This window comes from Sus scrofa, chromosome 1 (genome assembly GCF_000003025.6).
Source record: "Sus scrofa isolate TJ Tabasco breed Duroc chromosome 1, Sscrofa11.1, whole genome shotgun sequence".
NCBI lineage: Eukaryota > Metazoa > Chordata > Mammalia > Artiodactyla > Suidae > Sus > Sus scrofa.
The window spans coordinates 128,983,230-129,007,872 of record NC_010443.5 but is presented as its reverse complement, the minus strand read 5'-3'; the positions used below and the strand labels follow the sequence as shown (position 1 = coordinate 129,007,872).

The 24,643-nt window shown below is 42.3% G+C and overlaps 1 protein-coding gene across 10 annotated transcripts in view; it reads left to right on the top strand.

The window, feature by feature from the left end:
- The window catches only part of CAPN3 (calpain 3), a 53,392-nt gene that overhangs the window by 5,636 nt on the left and 23,113 nt on the right, over positions 1–24,643 (top strand). For all 10 annotated transcript variants that reach the window (XM_013993113.2, XM_021082912.1, XM_013993115.2 and 7 more), the window contains one exon: positions 24,476–24,545. In XM_013993113.2, coding sequence (XP_013848567.1) covers positions 24,476–24,545 — 70 coding nt within the window. Of the gene's footprint in view, positions 1–24,475; positions 24,546–24,643 lie in introns of those variants that run through there.

Genomic DNA, 24,643 nt, shown 5'->3' with positions numbered 1-24,643 from the left:
TTCATCACTTACTCAATGAATGGTTATGACAACCTGGGAAATAAAGGGGTGACCAAATTCTGCCACTTTTCCATCTCTCTTTGTCTTGTGCATTCCAGGTTATTTCTCCACATTCTGCAGTCACTCAAAGTCAGGGGCAACCTAGATCCCTTTTGTTTTTGGAGGGAGGAGCCATAAGGGGCCAGCTGCAGGGCCTTGTGCATCTGGTACCCCCTTACCCTTTGGAAGGAAGGATCTCCAAATTGCTCCATAGCGATCCAAAGGCCCACAAGGAAGTTCTCTCTTGGGAGGTAGCATCTCCTGTCTTGGTGCCTCTATGTAGTCTAACACTTCCAGACCGGAGTCCTCCCATAGGAAAGTTGACTCACATCCTCTTTTGGCGCAGGGCACAAGGATTCTGCACAGAGGGTTATGTGCTGACCCTCCAAGTTAGCTCAGCTAAGGCCTGCAACGGCCAAGACTCATGACATGCACCTTGGTCCCAAGCCTCCTCTGTCTGGGGCCTTGGCAGAGTCGCTGCCATTCCGTACCTTCCATCTCACTCCAGCCCCGTCCTAACCTGGACCACAGAGAAAGCATCCACTCGATTGGGAGCCAGGTTAAGACAGACTTCAGTTTAAATTTCACTTGATGGATAGGGCCTCAGTGTCTCTGAGCTCTGCCGGGAGAGGGAATTTCCTATTAGGGCCTCCCATTCACAGCTCTGAGTTGAGGTCAAAACTGCATCATTGATACACAGCCACCCCTAATGTATCCCCTCAACTCTTTGCCTAGGAAATCTGTTTGCCCTTCCTCCTCTGCCCTCCAAGCTCCTGGGGCTCAGAGCTGGGACCCTATATTTTTCCCTGAGCCATTTTCTGCTCAGCTTTCTTTGTTTCCTCTGGCTGTTGGGGGGTGGGGGAATTTACCCCCTTCCCCTTATCTCCAGATCCAGGACCTTGCAATTTGCTGGCCACGGCTGGTCCTCTAGCCATAGGCTGCCTATTTACCTCTTCCCCTCAAATCCTGTCCCCATCACTCCATGTCTTTAGGGCCTGACCCTTTGCTAGTTCGGAGCAGGGTCTCAACTTCACCCACGTTTCTCTGGTGGACGCCCTCTCTCTTCTTAGTATCACTACAACCCCATATCCAGGTCTGCTCTGCCCTGCCCCATTGGCCTAAACCAGCTCTCACCCTGCTCTTCTGCACTCCTTGGGGCAGCTAGTCCCCTGTGCCAACACCTAGACCTGAAAAACCTCTTTGCCTCTATACTCTGAACAGTTGACTTTATTTCCTATAGTTGCCATGCCTGGAAGCCTCTTGAAACACACTTTTCTAAAGGATAGAGTTTAGATAAGTTTCCCAGGCTGTAACTTATCATGAACTGTATTTTACCAAGTCTAGAATATTTTGATGCTGGTACTTTTTTTTTTTTCCAGGGCTGCACCTGCAGCATATGGGCATTCCCATAGGGGTCAAATCGGAGCTGCCCCCCACAGCCACAGCAACGTCAGATCAGAGCCGAGTCTGCAACCTACACCACAGCTCACAGCAACACCGGATCCTTATCCCACTGAGTGGGCCAGGGGGCAAACCCGCATCCACGTGGATACTAGTCGTGTTCATAACCGCTGAGCCACAGTGGGAACTCTGTTCCTTGATCTTATCAGAGGGTATACACAGAAAGTCATGACCACTACCCAGCTGCATGCAATTGAAGGCAGCTTTCTAACGAAATATGTATCACAATTTCAGAGATGTTAAAATACGAGGGAGAAAAGGGCCTTTTAATTGGACAGATAAGACCCCTTTCACAGTTCTGCCATGTCCTGCCTACTCCTCTTCCCAAACCATTTCTTTCTCCCGCCTGCCTATCAGCCTGGACCCAACCCCACCAGCTGGGCTTTGCTGTGCCTGTCTGATCTGGTCTCCTGCCCCTTCCCCAGTTCCCACCATCCAGGCAGAACTAACTTCTCCCCTGTCCCAAGATGTTACAACAGACAAAATTTAAAAATAAATTATATCCTTCAGGTTAGGTCTTGTCCTCGCGACAAAATTATCTTTGATATTTGACACATACTTATTCAAATGTTCTTCTGTGTAAATCTTTAGCATGGCTGACTCTTCACCTTCTTGCTTCAAGAGGAAAACACATAAAGAAAAAGTAGGGAGATTCTTGTAATGACAGAAAGGGGGCTGTACATGGTTGTTTTCTAGGGGAGAAAAAAGGAAAAAACACGGCTGATTTACTTCCAAGAGCTAGAAGAGAAGCCAAAGTATGGTGGAGAAAGCAACAGGGCAGGAAGCCACCCTCTCCTTGACCTGACCCTCAAGAACTTGTGAAACACCAAAGGCACATGTGAAACTTTTCTTGGTAAAGGGTGGAAGTTAGTGTCTTGATTTACACGGGCAGGGTTGAGCCAGCACACCCGGAAGTCAGCATGTGGAAAGTGCAGGAGTTGGGAAAGAGCAGCATAGAGAAGCAAACTGCTAGGAACTCACTGAACTCTGCAGGGGGTGAGGAGGCTCTTCCCTTTCAAAGGCTATAAGTGGGTGTTCAAGATCTCCAAGAAACCCTGAGGCCTCGGCTAACGCCTGGGAAACATTCAGCTTAAGAGAAGCTGACACTTGCTTTACCAGTTTCATCCAACATTCAGGTTTAAATAAGCACCATCAGAACTTTTACAAGTTGATTGTGTACCCTCAGAACACCTACCACATATAATAGTATAAAAACTGCTATTAAGGAGTTCCCGTCGTGGCGCAGTGGTTAACGAATCCGACTAGGAACCATGAGGTTGCGGGTTCGGTCCCTGCCCTTGCTCAGTGGGTTAACGATCCGGCGTTGCCATGAGCTGTGGTGTAGGTTGCAGACACGGCTCGGATCCCGCGTTGCTGTGGCTCTGGCGTAGGCCAGTGGCTACAGCTCCGATTGGACCCCTAGCCTGGGAACCTCCATATGCCGCGGGAGCGGCCCAAGAAATAGCAACAACAACAACAACAACAACAACAAAAAGACAAAGACAAAAAAAAAAAGAAAGAAAAAAAAAAAAAACTGCTATTAAAAACTCCTTATAGGAGTTCCTGTTGTGGCTCAGCAGTATCCAAGAGGATTTGAGGTTGATCCTTGGCCTCACTCAGTGGCTTAAGTATCCAGCATTGCTGTGGCTGTGGTGTAGACCAGCAGCTGCAGCTCTGATTCAGCCTCTAGCCTGGGAACTTCATATGCCGCAGGTGCAGCCCTAAAAAGCAAAAAACAAACAAACAAACAAACAAAACTCCTTATAAATCATAGGACTGAAATCTTTGAGGGAGTTCCATGGTGGTGCATCAGGCTAAGGATCCGGCATTGTCACTGATGTGGCTCAGGTTGCTGCTGTGGTGCCGATTTGATCCCAGGCCTAGGAACTTCTGCATGCCTTGGGTACAGCTTTAAAAAAAAAAAAAAAGGTTTGGGAACTACTACATTCTGCCATTCCAAGTAGATGGGCTTTTTTCCTAATGTGAAGGTTTTGAAGGTAAAACAAATGCCCCTACCTTCTTTGTTAACCTGTGGTTAGTACCTTTCACAGTCTGAAAGTTCATCCTCATTTCTAGCCAGAACTCTTCCAACCACAATTTTAGCACGTTACATCTGGCTCTGATCCAGAAGACAGAGAAACAGTCAGCTGATTTCTTCTATATAATATTCTTCCTATTCATGAAGAATATGCCATCCTTCCTTAAGTTGCTACAGATCAAATAGTCGTAAAACTAACTACCCCATAGGTGTGACTTTCCCAATGCTTTGGATGTCAGTGCTGTGATCCATGGACAGCCAATCCCTATTCAGGGTCACTTGACCTGAGTTACTCAATTCCAAAAGAAGAAATCCTAGGTTGGCACAAAATAAAAGTCACTCCATTCCAATGTGTGATGAGAGGGAGGGAGCAGAGCTACAGAAACACAGAGGCTGAGTGCAGTGAGCTTCTCTCAGGGGTGTTAGCTTTCCAGTGAGCCTGTCATCTTCTGTCAGTTTTTGTTTGTTTGTTTTTGTTTTTCTATGTTGGCCTCCCCATGGCGAATAGAGTTACTGGGCCAGAGATCTGCTGTGCAACCCCAGATTCTTTAGCCCACTGTGCCAGGCCAGGGATTGAACATGTATCCTGGCGCTGCATAGATGCCACTGATCTCATTGTGCCACAGTAGGAACTCCCCGTCAGACAGTTTAGAGAGAAGTGGGATCCCTATACAAAGAGGAAGAACTGGGGCATGGTGCTGAGTGGTTAAGACAGCTGGACTTAGAACAAAATAGACCTGGTCTGAACCATGGTTCTACCAATAGCAAGTCACACAAACCTTCCAAGTTTCTCTTCTGTAATGTGGATGAGGATATTCTTATCATGTGGCTGTTTTGAGCTAGTAGCCATAAAGTCCTAGCAAGTGCTCCAGGTAAGGCAGCAATTACTATTAGGACAGGCAGCAGAGGACAGGAGCATAACACAGTGATGAGGTGCACAGGCTTTCAACTTAAATTTGATTCAAATCCCAGCTCTGCTGCTTACCAACGTGACCTCAGGCAAGTTAGCCATCATTCCTGAGTCTCGGTTTCCTCACCTGTGGAAAAAAAACTCTTACTTTCCTAGAGTTGTTGTAAGGATTAAATGAGATACTGTGTCTAAAGATGTGTGGTTCTGTTGCTGCACTCTGTTGTGTTCCATTGTGTCAGTAAGTCTTGACATCTAATAATAGAGCAAGTCCTCCCAACCTGTTTTTCTTCTTCAGTTGTTTAAGCTATATCTGGCTATTTGCCTTTCCATCTAAATTTTAGAATAAGGGTGTTGAGTTCCACAAAAAAAAAAAAAAAAAAAAAAAATTTATCGGGCTTGCATTGGATTAATCTAGGAAGAAGGCATATCTTGACAATATTGAGTCTCCTATCCATGAAGAAGGGATATCTCTCAATTTTAATGGGTCTCCTTTAGTATCTGTCAATTAAGATTTTTTTAATGATTTTCTCCATAAAGGGAGTTCCCGTCGTGGCTCAGTGGTTAACAAACCCGACTAGCTTCTATGAGGATGCGGGATCAATCCTTGGCCTTGCTCATTGGGTTAAGGATCTGGCATTGCCGTGAGCTGTGGTATAGGTTACAGAGGTGGCTCAGATCTCATGTTGCTGTGGCTGTGGCTTAGGCTATAGCTCTGATTCCACCCCTAGCCTGGGAACCTCCATATGCCACAGGTGCGGCCCTAAAAAGACAAAAAATGATAATAATAACTTTCTCCATAAAGGTTTTGAACATCATTTGTCAGATTTATTCCTAGGCATCTTTTGTTGTTGTTGTTGCTATTTTTATAATTGGCATCTTTCTTGAAATGGTACTATATTTCTCAAATATAAACATATGCTATATTTACTATACTCTTAGTAATTCTAATAATTTGATTGTCGATGCCAAGTTATTTGTCTACAGAATCTTTGTTTCTGTAGAGTTAGGTCACTTGCACATAATGACAGGGCTCCCCAGTACATTATGCACAACTGTATTCAGCAGCCTAATTCTTGTTTCATTGTACTTGTGAAACCCTTTAGCATAATGTTAATAACTAAGGAGATAGCTGGCATCTTCATCTGGTTTCCATTTTTAAAGGGAGTATTCTTCATGTTTCGCTGTTGAACAGATTTTTGTATAGATTTACTTGTAGAAACAATTTATCATTAAGGAAGTTCTCTATTCCTGCTTTGCTAAGTTTCTTTTAAAATCGTAAATGGTGGTTGAACTATATCAAATAGTTTTTCTGCATTTATTAAGAAAATCATGTGATTTTCCTCCTTTAAACAGTTAATATACAGTTACCTTAGTAGAGTTTTCCAATAACGACCCCTTTCGTTCTTAGAATAAAACAAACTTAGAATGGATTCTCTTTTATATATCACTGAATTTTGGTTTACAAATCCTTTATTTGGGTATTTGCATGTATAATCATTAGTGAGATTGGTTTGTTATTTCCCTTTATGCTGCTGTACCGTTTTGGTTTCAAGATTATATTAACCTCCTGGAGTTCTCATTGTGGCTCAGCAGTAACAAATCTGACTAGTATCCATGAGGACACAGGTTCAATCCCTGGCCTCGCTCAGTGAGTTAAGAATCCGGCGATGCTGTGATGTAGGTTGCAGACACGACTCAGATCTGATGTAGCTGTGGCTGTGGTGTAGGCTGGTAGCTACAGCTCCCATTTGACCCCTAGTCTGGGAACTTCCATATGACTTGGTGTGCTCTACAAAGACAAAAGACAAAAAAAAAAAAAAAAAAAAAAAAAAAAGATTATAATAACCTCCTAAAATGAGTGGGGATTGTTCTTTCTTCTATTCTGTGAGGGAGATTGTGTAAGATGGAAATGATGTGTTCCTCAAATATTTGGTAGAATTTTGCCAGTATTTTTTTAACGAAAGATTTTAATCTATTGATGCAACCTCTTCAATAATAATGGAATCATTTGAAATTGCTTTTCTTCTTAAGTTAGAGGTAATATTTATTCTTCTAGGAATATTTAGTGACCATCTTTATCTCTAAAAAAAATTTGTTTTGCTCTGAAGTCCATTACATTGGATATTAATTTATGTACACCAACTTTGTAGGTGTTTCTCTCGATTTTTTTTTTCATTATTTTACTTCCAACATTTCTATGTCCTGATGGGGTGTGTTTTTGCTTTTGCTTTTGCTTTCTTTTTTTTTTTTGCTTTTTAGGGCCGCACCCACGGCACATGGACATTCCCAGGCTAGGGGTTAAATTAGAGCTACAGCTGCCAGCCTACACCACAGCTCACAGCAACAATGGACCCTTAACCCACTGATCGAGGCCAGGGATCAAACCCGCAACCTCATGGTTACTAGTTGGATTCATTTCCACTGCACCACGACAGGAACTCCTGGGGTGTGTTTCTTATAAATTGTGTATAGCTTTTTTTAAAAATCCAACCTGAAAATTTTTGCCTTTTAGTTGGAGATTTTAGTCTATTTACATTGATTATAAGCATTGATATACTTTGAGTTTATTTCTATCATCTTAACCATAACCTTTCTGTCTGTGTTGCTTTTGAAAATGTTCCTTTTTTGCTCTTTATATCCTTTTAACTGATTAAAAGTGCTTTCTCTCATTTTTTTTTCCTACTAGTTTGGAAGGTATTGACTATTTATGTCTTTTCAGTGGTTGCCCCAAATTTTTAGCAAACATATTTATCTTGACAAGGCCTGAAATATCAATAGTACCATTTTTCTCATAAATAAGATGAGAACTCCTCTTCTGGGAGTTCCCATTGTGGCTCAGTAGTTAACAAACCCGACTAGTATCCATGAGGTTGTGGGTTCGATCTCTGGCATTGCTCAGTGGGTTAAGGATCCAGTGTTGCCGTGAACTGTGGTGTAGATCGGAGACATGGCTTAGATACCCACGTTGCTGTGGTTGTGGTGTAGGCTGGCAGCTGCAGCTCCAATTCTACCCATAGCCTGGGAACTTCCGTATGCTGTGGGTATGCCCCTAAAAAGACCCAAAAAAAAGGATGAAATAAATAAATACTCTTCTTGTAACCAATCGGCCATTGTTGTTCAGAATTTTAGCTCTAGCTTAATTTTTCAACCTTAAAAAGTAGAAAATACAATATTTGCTTAGATTTACACACATTAAGACAGTTTCTTTGCTTACTGTTCCTTCTTGAGTCTTAGACTTTCCCTTCTATAATGTTTTTATTTTTTTCCTAAAGTACATTGTTTGCGTCCCCATTGTGGCTTAGTGGGTTAAGATTCCAACTAATATTCATGAGGATGTGGGTTTGATCCCTGGCCTTGCTCAGTGGGTCAAGGATCGGGTGTTGCCATGAGCTGTGGTGTAGGTCGCAGATGTGGCTTGGATCACCTGTTGCTGTGGCTCTGGCGTAGGCCAGCAGCTGTAGCTCTGATTAGAACCCTAGCCTTGGAACTTCCATATACCCACAGGTGTGGCCCTTAAAAAGACATACCAAAAAAAAGTACATTGTTTAGACATTCCTTTAGCAGGGATCTATTTATTATAAGCATTTTCAATTTCTCTTTGTGTGAAATTTACTGTCACTCAAAATCATTTTCTCAAGTAATCAGCCCTGGGTTGATTCTCAGTACTGTCTGTCCTCTGGTTTACACTGTTGGATTGAAATCAGCAGAATATCCTAATTGGTATCCCTTAATAGGCCACCTGCCTTTTCTGATTGCTTATAAGATATGTCTACAGCATTCTGCAATGTTGTGTTTAAACATATATTTCTTAATATCTTTCCTGCTTAAAATTCATTGGGATCCTGGATCTGAGGATTGGAGTCAATAATCAATTGTAGAAAATCTCTTAGAATATTACTTTTCTCCATATTTTTTATTATCTTCTTCTAGAACTCTAAACATACATTGAGCTTACCTTGCTCTATTCCATACATATCTTAACCTCTTCTCTTTTTTTTAACCTCTTCTTTTTCCTTTTCTAAAAATTTCCTACCTCTCTGATTCTCTGTGTGGTGTTCTGGAAGATTTTTTCTGCTCTATCTTCCAACTCACTAATTCTCACTTTAACACCACTTAATCCAATTATTGAATTATTTGTTGAACATTAATTGGATACTGCTTCAAAAAACAAAAGCATCTAGGAGTTCCCGTCATTGTGCAGTGGTTGGTGAATCCAACTGGGAACCATGAGTTTGCGGGTTGGATCCCTGTTCTTGTTCAGTGGGTTGGGATCTGGCATTGCTGTGAGCTGTGGTGTGGGTCGAGGGCTTGGCTCGGATCCCAGGTTGCTGTGGCTCTGGCGTAGGCCAGCGGCTGGAGCTCTGATTAGACCCCTAGCCCGGGAACCTCCATGTGCCACAGGAGCAGCCCTAGAAAAGGCAAAAAGACAAACTGTATAAACTGAACAAAATTATTTACTTCTTTTTTTTTTTTTTCTTTTTGTCTTTTTACCATTTCTTGGGCCGCTCCCGCGGCATATGGAGGTTCCCAGGCTAGGGGTCTAATCGGAGCTATAGCCACTGGCCTACGCCAGAGCCACAGCAACTCGGGATCCCAGCTGCGTCTGCAACTTACACCACAGCTCACAGCAACGCCGGATCCTTAACCCACTGAGCAAGGCCAGGGATTAAACCCACCACCTCATGGTTCCTGGTCAGATTTGTTAACCACTGCACCACAATGGGAACTCCTGCAAAATTATTTCTTTAAAAAAACTGACCTTAAAAAATTATCTTGAGCTATTATAGTATCCTATAAAGCTAATGTCATGGTTTCAAACACCAGTGAAAATAGATTACCCAGTGTGCTTATTGAAATTGCATAATCCTATTGATATAATTTTAAAATAAATAAATAAATATAAATAAATAAATAAATTGCAGCGTCCCAGACCTCTACCAAGAGGTCTTAAATGTTTAGGTCTGCGGTGAGCCCTGGGAATCTGCATTTTAAACTGGCATCCCAGGTAATTCTGATGCAGATAGTCCAAAGACCACATTGTTTTATCTGGCCTTGCCCAGGGCATGTGAAAGTCCCCAGGCCAGGGACTGAACCTGAGCCACAGGAGCAACCTAAGCCGCTGTGGTGCCAAAGCCAGATCCTTCACTCGCTAAGCCACCAGGGAACTCCCAAAGACCACATTTTGCAAAGCACAGACTAGATGAAAATGGACAAGAGTGAAGAGCAGACAGGGAGACGGCATCCACCCTCCACCCATGGGCAGGTTGCCAGACCTGTGTTGCCACCTATCTCAGCTCCCTGCATTTGCACTGGAGCTGCCCACTTGAGCGCTGTGAAACTTCTTCTGGTAAATATAATTCTGACATACATTTATCCTCCTTCCCCATCCACCACATTCTCTGCCTCAAAGGTTCTGAACTCACAACCATGGATGTCTGTCCACTGCCACTGGGACCCACTCTGATGGGGACTTTCATTGGGAGTCAAGCTACCTACTCTCTGGGTCCCTCTCCCGGATTAGATTAAATGGCCAATCAAGGTCTTTGCAGGGATGGGGCAGGGACATGGGGAGAATGAAGGCTTCATTAACCTCAGACAATGGCCTGGAGCAGATTCCTCCTATGCATTCAGCAGCCTGTATAGGATTAGTGTATACAGCATGTTTTGATGGCCCCATGTTATATCCCATTGGCCGCCAGGGTTGAAGGCATGAATGCCTTTTGCTGAGGCAGGGTAAGCCTCTCTGTAACTATATTTTCTCTTTTTAAAGAAAGAATCCCAGCAAGGCTGATAGAGGTAGGCTGAAGGACTGCCGGCCTTGTGGCCTGTCCTGGGGCTGTCTCTGGCTCTTGCTCCCCTTGCCCGCTCCCTCTTTGATGGGCATGGTGTCGCCCCTTGACCATGGGCTCAGGGGCCTCCAGGCAAAGCTGCTGACTCTGACCATGGCCTTTCTCTGGGCCGTGTTCATTTGCATTGCGCTGCTGAGGGTGGAGGAGCTATATAGGCTCCAGGCCATTCACAGGAGGATTAGGCCTGGACTGAGGGCGCAGCCAGAGAGAGGCCGCAGTAAAGGCCCAGCTCTATGCCCTGAGCAGTCACCATGCCCTACCTGCTGCCAGGATTCTTCTGTGACCGAGTGATCCGGGAGAGGGACAGGAGAAATGGGGAGGGCACCGCCACACAGCCCCTCAAGTATGAGGGGCAGGATTTTGTTGTTCTCAGACAACGGTGCCTGGCTCAGAAGTGCCTTTTTGAAGACCGTGTGTTCCCAGCAGGTGTTCAGTCCCTGGGCTCCCTTGAGTTGAGCCAGAAAACCAAGATGAAGGCCATCACGTGGAAAAGGCCAAAGGTAGGGATGGGAGGGACAGGGCTTCAGGAGATAGCTCCTGGGGGCAGGAGGTCAAGTAGTCCAGAGCCTGAAGCCATGGACCCCAGGTCTGAGCAAATGGCATATCAACTTTTTCCTGCCCATGTGCCCCCCAAATACTTCCTGCTTCCTCCTGAAACCGGAGCTGTTCTTTTCTATTCCTGAACTAGAGATTCTTTAATACTTTATAGAGCCTTGAGACTGTAGCTATTTTTAAGCGAGCTAGTACACTGACTGTGTTCATAGTGAAATAGTAAGGAATGACTGACTGTCACACCTCTTCTGAGAAAAGCTATTCTGAGGGTGGGAGAGTGGAATGGTTAAGAGGACTAAGGTTCAGGGTTTCCAGAAGAGTTTCGTGGAAGGTGATGAACAGGGGATTGCAGGAGGCTGGAGACCTGCCTTCTTAACTTTTTGCCTAAGGCTGGCTCATTAGTGATGTGTGACTTCTGTTTAAATAGGAAGGTCCGTGCTGGTGCTGACCGGCCAGGCTCCTTATAGGGAGAAGCGTTGGCTCAGGATAACTTACCTCCTGGGCAACTGAGAAACCAAATTGTTTTGGCTGCATTCAGCTACTCTTTGCTTCTCAAAGTGTGGGCTTTGGACTATCTGCATCAGAATCACCTGGGATGCCAGTTTAAATACAGATTCGTAGGGCTCATCCCAGACATCTGTATTTCTGTATTTAACTATCTATATAGTAAGTGACACTTGAGTTCATACTGACTTATACCAAAGTATTTCTCCTTGTGTGTGTGTATTGTAAATGGATTTTTTTTTCAAGTTCCATTTGTTCGATTGCTAGTATATAGGAAAACAACTGACTTTCATATATTAATGTTCTACGCAACTGTGCTATACTTGCTTGTTAGTTCCAGAAAGGTTTCTTTTTTCTTTTTGTCTTTGGTATTTTCTCATAGACAGTTACGTCATCTGGAAATAAAACAGTTTATTTCCTCATTTCTAATCTTTATAAATTTTATTTACTTTTCTTGTTTTATTGCATTAGCTAGTTCAGTAGGATATTGAATAAGAGTGGTAAAGGGAGACATTTTGACTCGTTCCTGATCCTAAAGGGAAACTACCTTCTTTCTTAACATTAAATATGAAGATAGTGGCAGTTCTTTAAAAAAGTAAATTTTCTTTACCAACTTGAGGACATTCCCTTCTATTCCTAGGTGGTTTTTTGTTTTTGTTTTTTCATTTTGGAGTTTTTGTTTCATTTTGTTTTTTGCTTTTTATGGCCACACCCTAGGCATATGGAGATTCCCAGGCTAGGGGTCAAATTGAGGCTACAGCTGCCAGCCTACACCACAGCCACAGCACACAGGATCCAAGCTGCATCTGCAACCTACACCACTGCTCACGGCAACAACAGCTCCTTAACCTACTGAGAGAGGCCAGGGATCCAACCCGCCACCTCATGGATACTAGTCGGATTCGTTTTTGCTGTACCACAATGGGAACTCTGCTTTTTTGGTTTTGGGGTTGTTGTTTTTTTTTTTTTTATCATGAATGGGTATTGAATTTTGTCAAATGTTCATTCTGTATCAGTTGATATGATCATATGATTTTTCTTCTGCCTGTTGTGGATTGCAGTGATTGACTTTCAAGTGTTGAACTAGCCTCACATACCTGGAATAAATCCCATTTGTCTACAGTGTACAATTTCTTTTACATATTGTCATTTTTGAGTTACTAATTTTTTTTGAGGATTTGGTTTATATTGTCATAAGAGATATGGTCTGTAGATTTCCTTTGCAATATCTTTTTCTGGTTGGCTTATTAGGGTACTATAGAATAAGTTATGAAGTGTTCCCTCTGCTTCTATTTTTCTGGAAGATATTGTAGAGAATTGGTGTCATTTCTTCCTTGAATGTCTGGTGGAATTCACCAATAAAATCATCTGGGTTTGGTGCTTTCTTTTTTGGAGGGTTTTTAATTATTTATTACATTTCTTTAATAGGTATAGCCCTATTTAAATGATGTTTTTGTCCTTGTGTGGGATTTTGCAGCTTGTGTCTTTTGGGAAATTAGTCCATTTTATCTAAGTTACCAAATAAATCTGTGGGCATAGTGCTATCTGTAGTTTTTTGGGTTTTTTTGTTTGTTTGTTTGTTTGTTTGCAGGGACTGTAGTATGTCTTTATTATTTTTTAGTCCATGGGATGAAGAGTGGTGATCTCTCCACTCTTCCATTTAGCAACTGATGTTGGTAAACTGCATCTTCTCTCTTTTTTTCTTGGTTAGAATGGCTAGACAGGTATTGATTTTACTGACCTTTTCAAAGAACCAGATTTGGGTTTTATTGATTTCTCTATTGCTTTGCTATTTTCAATTTCAATGATTCTGCTCTAATCTTTTATTATTTCTTTATCTGCTTGCTTTGGGCTTAAATTTTTCTTCTTTCTCTATTGTTCTGAGGTAGGATATTGATATTGATATTGATATCAGATCTTTCTTCTTTTCCAATACATGCATTTAATGTTACAGATTGCCCCTCTAAGTACTGCTGTCACTGCATCTCACAAAATTTTTTTAAGGGGATGTGGATCAGTTATTACCCCTTTATTGCTGTTTTATTTTTAAATTTTTTATTTTTTTCATCTCATAAATTTTGATGTTATGGTTTCATTTAGTTCAAAACAATGTTTAACCTCTCTTGAAATCTCTTCTATGACTTGTGTGTTTAGAAGTGTGTTGTTTAGGAGTTCCCATCGTGGTGCAATGGTTAACGAATCTGACTAGGAACCATGAGGCTGTGGGTTCGATCCCTGGCCTTGCTCAGTGGGTTAGGGATCCGGCGTTGCCGTGAGCTGTGGTGTAGGTTGCAAACGCGGCTCGGATTCACCGTTGCTGTGGCTCCGGCATAGGCCGGTGGCTACAGCTCCAATTCGACCCCTAGCCCGGGAACCTCCATATGCTGAGGGAGTGGCCCTAGAAAAAGCAAAAAGACAAAAAGACAAAAAAACAAAAAACAAAAAACAAAACTTTCTAAGGAGTTCCCGTCGTGGCTCAGTGGTTAACGAATCCGACTAGGAACCATGAGGTTGCAGGTTCGATCCCCGGCCTTGCTCAGTGGGTTAAGGTTCCGGTGTTGCTGTGAGCTGTGGTGTAGGTTGCAGACAGGGCTCGGATCCCACGTTGTTATGGCTGTGGTGTAGGCTGGCAGCTGTAGCTCTGATTAGACCCCTAGCCTAGGAACCTCCATATGCTGAGGGAGTGAGTGGCCCTAGGAAAGGCCAAAAGAAAAAGAAGTGTCTTGTTTAATTTCCAAATAATTTGGGATTTTCCAACTATCTTATTGTTACTGCTTACTAATTTCATTCCACTGTGGTCTAAAAATATACTTTGTATGTTTTCAAGTCTTTTAAATTTGTCAAAGTGTGTTTTATAGCCCAGAATATGGTCTATCTTAACGACTCTTCCATGTGATATTGAGAGCAAAACGTGTATGATGCTATAGTTTGGTGGAGAATTCTTTAAATGTTAATTAGGTTGTCTGCTAGTGCCCTTCACGTCAAATATATCCTTACTGATTTTCTGCCTACTATCTATAATTACTGAAAGAGAGGTAATAAAGTCTTCAGGTATCATACTAGACTTGTCTGTTTTTCCTTTCAGATATATCACCTTTTGCCTCATGTCTTTTGACACTGTTGTTAGGTGCATCCACATTTAGGATTGTATGCTTTCTTGGAGAAAGTTTTCCTTTATCACTGTATAATGCAGCTCTTAATTGCTGACAATTTTCCTTGTTATGAAGTCTGCTTCATAACAGAAATTGATACAGCTACTCCAGCTTTTCTCTTTTTCATGAGTATTAGCAGGGTATATTCTTTTCTAGCTATCTGAGTCTTTTTATTAAAGTGATTTTCTTGTAGACAACATATAGATGGGTCTATTTTTTTTTTTTTTTGACCTCACTAGCAGCATGTAGAATTCCTGGGCCAGGAATGGACCCTGTGCCACAGCAGTAACCTGAGCCACATCAGTGATAACACCGAATCTTTAACCCACTGTGCCACCAGAGAATTCCTAGTTGGGTCTTTTAAAAAATCTATTCTCACAATCTCTATCTTTTCATTGATGTATTTAAGCCATTCACATTTAAGTGATTATGCTATGTTTGGATTAGTATCTACTATGTTTATAACTATTTTCTATTTGTTGCAATTTTTCCTTGCTTTTTCCCTCTCCCCTTCCCTGTCTTCTCTGTTTTAGTTGAGTATTCTATATGATTTCATTTATCTCCTCTCCTAGGTATATCAATTATACTTTTTTAAAAAAAAATGTTAATAGGGAAGTTTCCATCATGGCTCAGTGATAACAAACCCCACTAGTATTTATGAGGACTCAGGTTTGATCCCTGGCCTTGCTCAAGGTTAAGGATCTGACATTCCCATGAGCTGTGGTGTAGGTCGCAGACACAGATTGGATCCCCTGTTGTGTGGCTGTGTGTGGTGTAGGCTGGCAGCTACAGCTTCGATTTAACCCCACAGCCTGGGAGCTTCCATATGCCACGAGTGTGGCCCTAAAAAGACCCACACACAAAAAAATGTTCATGGTTATGCTAGAGTTTCCAATATACACTTACAACCAATCTTATTTCACCTCAAATAACATGTACCATTGCATGTGTAGTCTAGTACCTTATAATAGAAAATTCTCAATTCCTCCATTTCTTCCCTCATAACATTACTGTCATGTATTTCATTTATCCATAGGCTATAATTATTCAATACACTGTTATTATTATTACTTTAACCAAAGTTGCCTTTAGATTAAGCATAAGAAAAATAAAAGTTTTATTTTACTTTCATTTATTCCTTCTCTAATGCTCTTCCTTTCTTTATGTAGGTCCAGGTTTCTGATTGATACAAATTTCCTTCTCACTGAAGAGCTTCTTTTAACGTACATTTCTTGCAAGGCAAGTCTTGTGGAAATGAATTCCCTGTGGTTTTATTTGTCTGAGAAAGTATTACTTCTTCAGTTTTGAAAGATAAATGCTCTGTATATAGAATACTACATTAGTGGGGTTTTCTTTCATCAGGAAAAAATTTAGATATTCAAATATTTCAATCTAATCTTTCTTGTTTGCATAGTCTCTGCTAAAATTCTTGTTTTTATTCCTCTAGAGGAAAGATATCACCCCCACTCCCCTTTTCAAGGTCTTTTCTTTATCTTTGGTTATCTGCAGTTTGAATATGATAGGCCTAAGGATTGTTATATTTCCTTTCATTTTGCTGGCAATTATGCCACTGATGTGCTCTAGGTTTCCTGGATCTGTGATTTGGGATCTGTCATTAATTTTGGAAAGTTCTTAGGCATCATTGCTTCAAATATTTCTTTACTCTCTCTTCTTTTTTTCCCCTCCAGTATTCCAATTATGCATATGTTGCACCTTTTTAATTGTCTCATAGGTCTTGGATGTTCTACTCTGTTTTGTTGTCGTCATTATTGTATTTTCTCTTTGCATTTCATTGTAGGAAATTCCTATTGTCTTATCTTTAATCTCACTGATTTTTTTTCTTTGTCCATGTCTAATCTACTGATATGATCATCAAATACATGATATAGTGGGTTTTGGGTTTTTTTGGGGTTTTTTGGTGTGTGTGCTTTTTAGGGCCATCCCCATGGCATGTGAAAGTTCCTAGGCTAGGGGATCAAATTAGAGCTGCAGCTTCTGGCCTACACCACAGCCACAGCAACACAGGATCCCAGCCATGTCTGCAACCTACACCACAGCTCACAGCAATGCCGGATCCTTAACCCACTGAACGAGGTCAGGGATTGAACTCGTGTCCTCATGGATACTAGTCAGATTCATTTCTGCTGCACCACAATAGGAACTCCATTTGGGGTTTTTTGTTTGTTTGTTTGTTTTTTGCTTTTTGCTTTTTAGGGCCGGACCTACAGCATATGGAAGTTCCCAGGCTAGGGGTTAAATCAGAGCCACATCTACGACCTACACTACAGCTTACAGCAATGCCAAATCTTTAACCCACTAAGTGAGGCCAAGGATCAAACCTGCATCCTCACGGATTCTAGTTGAGTTCATTGCTGCCGCCACAATGGGAGCTCCCATGTTACAGTGTTTTTTAGTTCTATCATTTCCTTTGGATTCTTTCTTAGAGTTTCCATCTTTCTGCTTATATTACCCATCTTTCCTTGAATATTATGTACTTTTTCCATTAGCACTTTTGTCATACTAATAGTTATTTTATTTTTTTTTTTGCCATTTCTTGGGCCGCTCCTGCGGCATATGGAGGTTCCCAGGCTAGGGGTCCAATCGGAGCTGTAGCCGCCAGCCTACGCCAGAGCCACAGCAACGCGGGATCCGAGCCGTGTCTGCAACCTACACCACAGCTCATGGCAACGCCGGATCGTTAACCCACTGAGCAAGGGCAGGGACCGAACCCGCAACCTCATGGTTCCTAGTCGGATTCGTTAACCACTGCGCCACGGCGGGAACTCCCTAATAGTTATTTTAAATTCTGAGTGATAATTCCTTTCCAAGATCTATGTCACACCTGAATCTAGTTCTGATGCTTCCTTCACCTCTTCAGACTGCTTATGCTTGCCTTTTGACATCTCTTGTAATTTATTTCTGAAAGACAGACATGTTTTGTGTAATACAAACTGAAATAAATAAGCTTTTAGCGTGAGGATTTATGTTAAGCTGCACAGAAATTGTGCTGTGTTTGTTCCTAATAGCTGCAGGTGTCAGAGGCTTCAAATTCCTTTAATATCCTTGTTTTGTCTCCTCGCTTGACTTTGGGCTTTCCCAAATACTCTTCATTGGAGTTTGCATCTTGCAGCTCTTTCAGCTGTAAGTCACTGTTATTACACTGGAGCCCTGTTGATGAGGTGTTATGATGAGGGAGGGGAAGTGTTCTATAATCTTATGATTAAAGCTGTCTTACCTCTTTTTAAAAATGATTTTTATTTTTTCCATTGTGGTTGGTTTACAGTGTTCTGTCAATTTTCTACTGCACAGCAAAGTGACCCAGTCACACACACACATATACACATTCTTTTTCTCACATTATCCTCCATCATGTGTCATCATAAATGACAAGATATATTTCCCAGTTAAAGCTGTCTTTTTTCTTTTTTTTTTTTTTTTTTTTTTTTTGTCTTTTTCTAGGGCCACACCTTCAGCATATGGAGGTTCCCAGGCTAGGAGTCCAATCAGAGCTGCAGCTGCCAGCCTACACCACAGCCACAGCAACTCGGGATCCAAGCCACATCTGCCAGCCTACACCACAGCTCATGGCAATGCCAGATCCTTAACCCACTGAGCAAGGCCAGGGATCAAACCCAAAACTTCATGATTCCTAGTCGGATTCATTAACCACCGAGCCACGATGGGAACTCCAAAGCTGCCTTTCAATGGGCCTATCTCTCTGGGCTGTGACTTTCGCACACTTCTCATTGGTACAGCTTTTCCACTTCTTAGATGAGAAAGAAAGGCTGGAGGGTGCTGGAGTGGGAGTACTGCCCATTCCCAAACATAAGTAAGACTCTGGAAAAGTCTATCCCCACGTAGAGAGGATTTTTCTTGAATCTCCTCCATGAGAATTTGGAGAAATTTTGGAGGTAAAAACCATGAAATTGGGTGTGGGGGGAAATCCTCTTAAGACCGTGGCCTCCAGAAGTTTCTCACTCTCATGCCAAGTCCACACTTGGCTTCCTGGAATTCATCAAAATTACCGTTTAAGTGTTCCTCCCAGTTTATGGCTGAGGCAGCTTCTGTTCCAGATAAGCAAATCTTGGCTCTAACCCTTTGGTTTCACTTGTGTCCATATTTCAGGGTGGTCGATTGCCCTGCAACCTCAGTTCTCTGATGGGTCTAAGCAAAGTCATTGGCTTTCAGTTTATTTGGCTTTTTCTTATAGTAAGGATAGGAGTGATGACTTCTAAGCTCTTTATATGTTGGAGCTGAAATCAGAAGTCCCTTACACATATCTATATTAGCCCACCCTATTAAATATATGTTGTTTATTTTATAAGGCACATGATATGTTAGGACAACACACACACATCATTTAAAACAAATAAGAATACTTACCAGAGTTCCCATCGTGGCGCAGCAGAAATGAATCTGACTAGGAACCATGAGGTTGCGGGTTCGATCCCGGGCCTCACTCAGTGGGTTAAGGATCCATCATTGCCGTGAGCTGAGGTGTAGGTCACAGATGCAGCTCGGATCTGGGGTTGCTGTGGCTGTGGCGTAGGCTGGCAGCAACAGCTCCAATTAGACCCCTAGCCTGGGAACCTCCATATGCCACAGGTACGGTCCTAAAAAGCAAAGAAAGAAAGAAGGAAAGAAAGAGAGAGAGAAGGAAGAAAGGAAGAAAGGAAGGAAGGAAGGAAGGAAGGAAGGAAGGAAGGAAGGAAAGAGAGAGAGAGAAAGAAAGGAAAGAAAGAAAGAAAGAAAGAAAGAAAGAAAGAAAGAAAGAAAGAAAGAGAAAGAAAGAAAGAAAGAAAGAAAGAAAGAAAGAAAGAAAGAAAGAAAGAAAGAAAGAAAGAAAGAAAGAAAGAAAACTTACCTAGGGTTGCATGTTCAGAATGTTTTAATGATGGGAGTTATACGATTTTTTAAAAAATGTTTGGAGACACTGTGCAAACCACAATACTCAGAAAATGAGGAATGGTCATCTGTTGCTAATTGCTGGGAATCCATCATTGACAGATCTAGTTTCCATGTTACATTATAGACAAAGGAGTGACTGGAGGTCTTAGGTCCCCAAGCTAAAATGATAGAGCCAAGACCAGTTACCCTTTCTTCATGCAAACCAAGAAAAATAGGTCTCAGACATTCCAGGGGATGTTTACACAGTGGTTATAAGTAAGGAGAGAGGGAAGTCAGCAGTGGTGGTGGCAGCAAGGCGGGCAGTATCTAGGCAAATCAGAGCTGATGAATTAATCCTCAACTAGCTCAGTAACTCTCACCCAATCAGACATCTCTCATGAGGACAAACAGTTGAGGGTCTCTAGGCTGGGGGTTTCCTGGAAGGCAGGCCAGGATGATTTCCTATTTGTCCTTAAGTCCCCTAGGCCTCTACATACTGGGAAGCTTAATTAACATCTAGTGAATTTAGCTGAGATAGTGCTGAATGTAAGTGACATATTGGGGAATCTCTACTAAGGCACAAAACGTAGCACCATTTAAACACCTGGACCTCCAAACAGATGGAAAAGAAGTCAATGCATGTGCTACCACCTTTCCAAGGGGGTCAGCCCCAGAACCGGTGGCCAGTGGAGGATGAGGCGTGTGTCTCAAGCTATAGACCCAAAGAGAGGAAGCCACACCTGTGACAGTGAAAAAGTGTAGCTAAAATTCTAGTATTTGAGTCACTTTATAACATATTCCTTATCACAGGGGCTTAGTGAAATGTCTCAGCTGGCAAGTAACAGAGGCCCAACTCAAATAGGCTTTAACCCAGAAAAGTTCATATAACTTGAATATTCAAAGGTGATGACACACACAACCCAAGCCTCAAACCATGTCACCAAGACAAATATTATCTATTTGTCCATCTGTCTAACACCACCATCCTCTCTACCCACTGCTCCATCTGAGTCCTCTGAATTGTCTTCATTCTCAAGTTGGCTACCTTCACAAAAGGGCAAAGATGACCATCAGCATCTTCAGGCTGACTCTCTACAAGCTTAGTAACTCCAGCAGAAGAATATATTTCTTTCTCAAGAGTTAGAGCAAAAGTCTTGGCCCATAATTCATCGCCCCAGATTTTGTCATGCGCCCATCCCTAAACCAATCACTCACACTCTTAACTGCCCTTAAAAGCCATCTGGAACTGGGAAAAGCCCACAGGGGAAGCCCATCAGAACAACGTGGGCTGACAGTAGGGTTGCTCCCCAGGGGAGAAATGAGGTATAATGCCAGGAGAAGGGGGCAAAACACAGGGGAGACAAAAATAACATGTGGACTATAATTGGTTTCTTTAAGAGGAAGGAGTCTTGTTTGGAATAAAGAGTTTTATATTTTCTTAGGGGGAAATGGTTTTCAAAGATCATGATCTGGGAGTTCCCAGTGGCTCAACAGGTCTAGGATCTCGGCATTGTCACTGCTGTGGCTTTGGTCACTGCTGTGGCACAGGTTTGATCCCTTGCCCTGGAACTTCTTCCGCATGCCATCGGTGCAGCCCAATAAATACAAATAGGAGTTCCTCTTGTGGCACATCGGCAACAAATCTGACTAGTAAACATGAGGATGCAGGTTCAATCCCTGGCCTTGCTCAGTGGGTTAAGGATCCCGTGTTGCTATGAGCTGTGGTATAGTTCGCAGATGCAGCTCAGATCCTGTGTTGTTGTGGCTGTGGTGTAGGGCCAGCAGCTATAGCTCCGATTTGACCCCTAGCCTGGGAACTTCCACATGCCATGGGTGCAGCCCTAAAAAGCAAAAGAAATAAATAAGTAAATAAAAATAAACACTACATCCTGGATGTGGATGTTCTTTTTACTACTAGATTTTTACTGCTTTTTTTGTGTTTGTTGTTGTTGTTGTTGTTGTTATATTTTGTTTTAATGCAGAGAGATAGGGAAAATTTTTTTAGAGAAACAAAAATAAATCATGAGTTACATATCCAATTCAACTTTAACACTGCAATTTTAACATTAAGTTTTTCAATTTTATAATTTTACATATTTCCTCTTACACTAAACATATCCTGGTGCCTAATGACACTAAATACATTCTTATTTACTTTATCCTGCATGTCAAAGTTTTAAAATAATAACAATATTATTTTTATTTACTATGTTTCATATTTATCTACAGTTTGGGGTTTTGACCTTAGGATACACCCCAAAAGGACTAAACAGTCAAAATTTTATATTTTAAGTCAATGGGAATAATTCATTTTAGATGTGTGGTCATGCCACCAATTTGATAAGCAGTTAGGTTCCTTTGCTTCAATTTGCTTTCAGTTTTTATAGATTGCTTTTTTTTTTTGTCTTTTTAGGACCACACCTGGGGTATATGTAAGTTCCCAGACTAGGGGTCAAATCAGAGCTGTAGCTGTCGGCCCACACCATAGCCACAGCAATGCCAGATCTGAACCGCATCTATGACCTACACCACAGCTCATGGCAATGCCAAATCCTTAACCCACTGAGCAAGGCAAGGGATCATACCTGCATCCTCATGGATGTTCAGATTTATTACTGCTAAGCCACAATGGGAACTCCTTTCACAGACTGCTTTTTAAAACTATCTTGAATTTTGCCTTTTAATTTTGTAAAATTTCCATGGTTCCTAAGTCAAAATTGTTCTCAAACAGTTATATTCAGTGTTTTACTTCTGTCCCTATATTCACCTCCTTAATCCTTCACTCCCCTTCATCCTTCACTCCCCTTAATCCTACACCTTTTTAAAAATTATTGTTTTTGTACTAGTGGCCTCCAGACCCTCCAGTCCTAAGGACTAAAAGTGTTAACCCCTGTGATACTGCCCTGTTACTTCACCATCAGTCAGTCAGAGAACTGGGCGTGAGCTGAGTACATACCCAGACACCCCCCACAACACACACACACAACCCTCCCCTTGCCTTTACAAATGCTGTGCTGAAACCCTTTGAAGAGCTCAGTGTTTCTGGGCATGAGCCACCTGTTCTCCTGGCTGGGCCCTGCAATAAACCTTTCTTTGCTTGGAAAAAAAAAAAAAAAACCCTCAAACAAAAATATATATGTTGTTTTGGGTTTATCCTTCTACTAAGAGTTTCGAGTGGGAGGTGTGTGGGACATGGTCAAGGTAAGACTTCCCCTCTAATAGGAGGGAAAGATCCCTGAGGGCTGAGTTCAGGGAACTTCAGCTCACTTGAGGGTATCGGGTGATTGTGATGGAAAGATGAGGTAGAGGGGCTGGGTCACAGGGACAGCAATGCTCCTCGAAGCTGTGAAGAAGGGTTTTAAAACCAAAGCACAGGAGCTCCTGTTGTGGTGCAGTGGAAATGAATCCAGCTAGTATCCATGAGGATGATCCCTGGCCTTGCTCAGTGGATTGGGGATCTGGCATTGCCATGAGCTGTGGTGTAGGTCATAGATGCGGTTCAGATCTGGCATTGCTGTGGCTGTGGCGTAGGCCGGCAGCGACAGCTCCAATTTGACCCGTAGCCTGGGAACTTCCATAGGCCTCTGGTGTGGCCCTAAAAATCAGGAAACAAAAACAAAAACAAAAATCCCAAAACACAGAATCTACAATTATTTCTGAAGTTAAAAGACAAAGCATGATATATCTGAACAAAAACAAGAGCACCCTCTGTTGGCCACTGTTGGGATGAACATAATTGGTAGTGCCTGGATTTGAAAAAGGTTGGGGCCTGGGGAGCTATGTGGGTTAGCTTGAATGAAAAAATGCACTCTTGGGAGTTCCCATTGTGGGGCAGCAGAAACAAACCTGACTAGTATCCATGAGGATGTGGGTTTGATCCCTGGCCTTGCTCAGCAGGTAACGGATCTCTCATTGCTTTGAGCTATGGTGTAGGTCAAAGTTGTGGCTTGAATCCCATGTTGCTGTGGTGTAGGCCGACAGCTGCAGCTCTGATTCAACTCCTAGCCTGGGAACTTTCATATGCCTTGGGTGAAAGTTGGGTGCAGTCTTAAAAAAAAAGAATAGAAAAGAAATGCACTTTCCAACAGATGGGGAAGTCTTAGAAGCCCACATTGAATTTACTCTTGGCTCTTCCCAGCTCTCAAGTCCCGTGGCCTTTGGGACATGTGCTGATACTAAGCACCTATGTTACCACATCTTGAGAAGAAAGATCCTATTTTCCCTCCTTCACCTCTTTTCCTGGCATAGAAGAAAAAAAAAATCAAGAACCTTGTTTTCTGGAGTTCCTGTCGTGGCGCAGTGGTTAACGAATCCGACTAGGAACCATGAGGTTGCGGGTTCGATCACTGCCCTTGCTCAGTGGGTTAACGATCCGGCGTTGCCGTGAGCTGTGGTGTAGGTTGCAGACGCGGCTCGGATCCCACGTTGCTGTGGCTCTGGCGTAGGCCGGTGGCTACAGCTCCAATTCAACCCCTAGCCTGGGAACCTCCATATGCTGCGGGAGTGGCCCAAGAAATAGCAACAATAACAACAACAACAACAACAAAGACAAAAGACAAAAAAAAAAAAAAAAGAACCTTGTTTTCTATTATGCCTTTTCCAAAGCCCTCCCAGAAATGACACTGCCCTAAGGCTGAAGATACATCCTTACTCAGACAGTATATCAGTGTGAGGGAGCAGGGTGGAACAATGAGAATAGGAGACATGTATCTGGCTTTGCTTATTTACTAGCTGTGTGTCCTTGGGAAAGGTTTCTTAACCTTTCTGAGACTTGGTGTCCTTATCTAGAAAATAAGAATGACTATATCAAATTCACAGGGGGTTTTGGAGGCTTACATAAGTGATGAATGTAAAACTTTTTTTTTTCTTTTTTTTTTAGTAGCATCATGCAGCGGCTTAAGATGGGATCTTAGTTCCCAGACCCGGAATTGAACTCAGGCCAAAGTGGTGAAAATGCCAGGTCCTAACCACTAGACCACCAGGGAACACCCCTAAAACTCCTGATACGTGACACCAGTACTACAAAATGGACCTCAGTAAATAATAGCTACTACCACTATTATTTCCTTTTTGTTTTTCACAGGAAATTTGTGAGAATCCCCGATTTATCATTGGTGGAGCCAACAGAACTGACATCTGTCAAGGAGACCTAGGTAAGAAAGTCCCTCAGGTCACATCTAGCTGAACAATCAAGGGGTGATTAAAAGGTGTCATCCCTTTACAGGAAGAAAAGGATAATAATCTGGGTTTT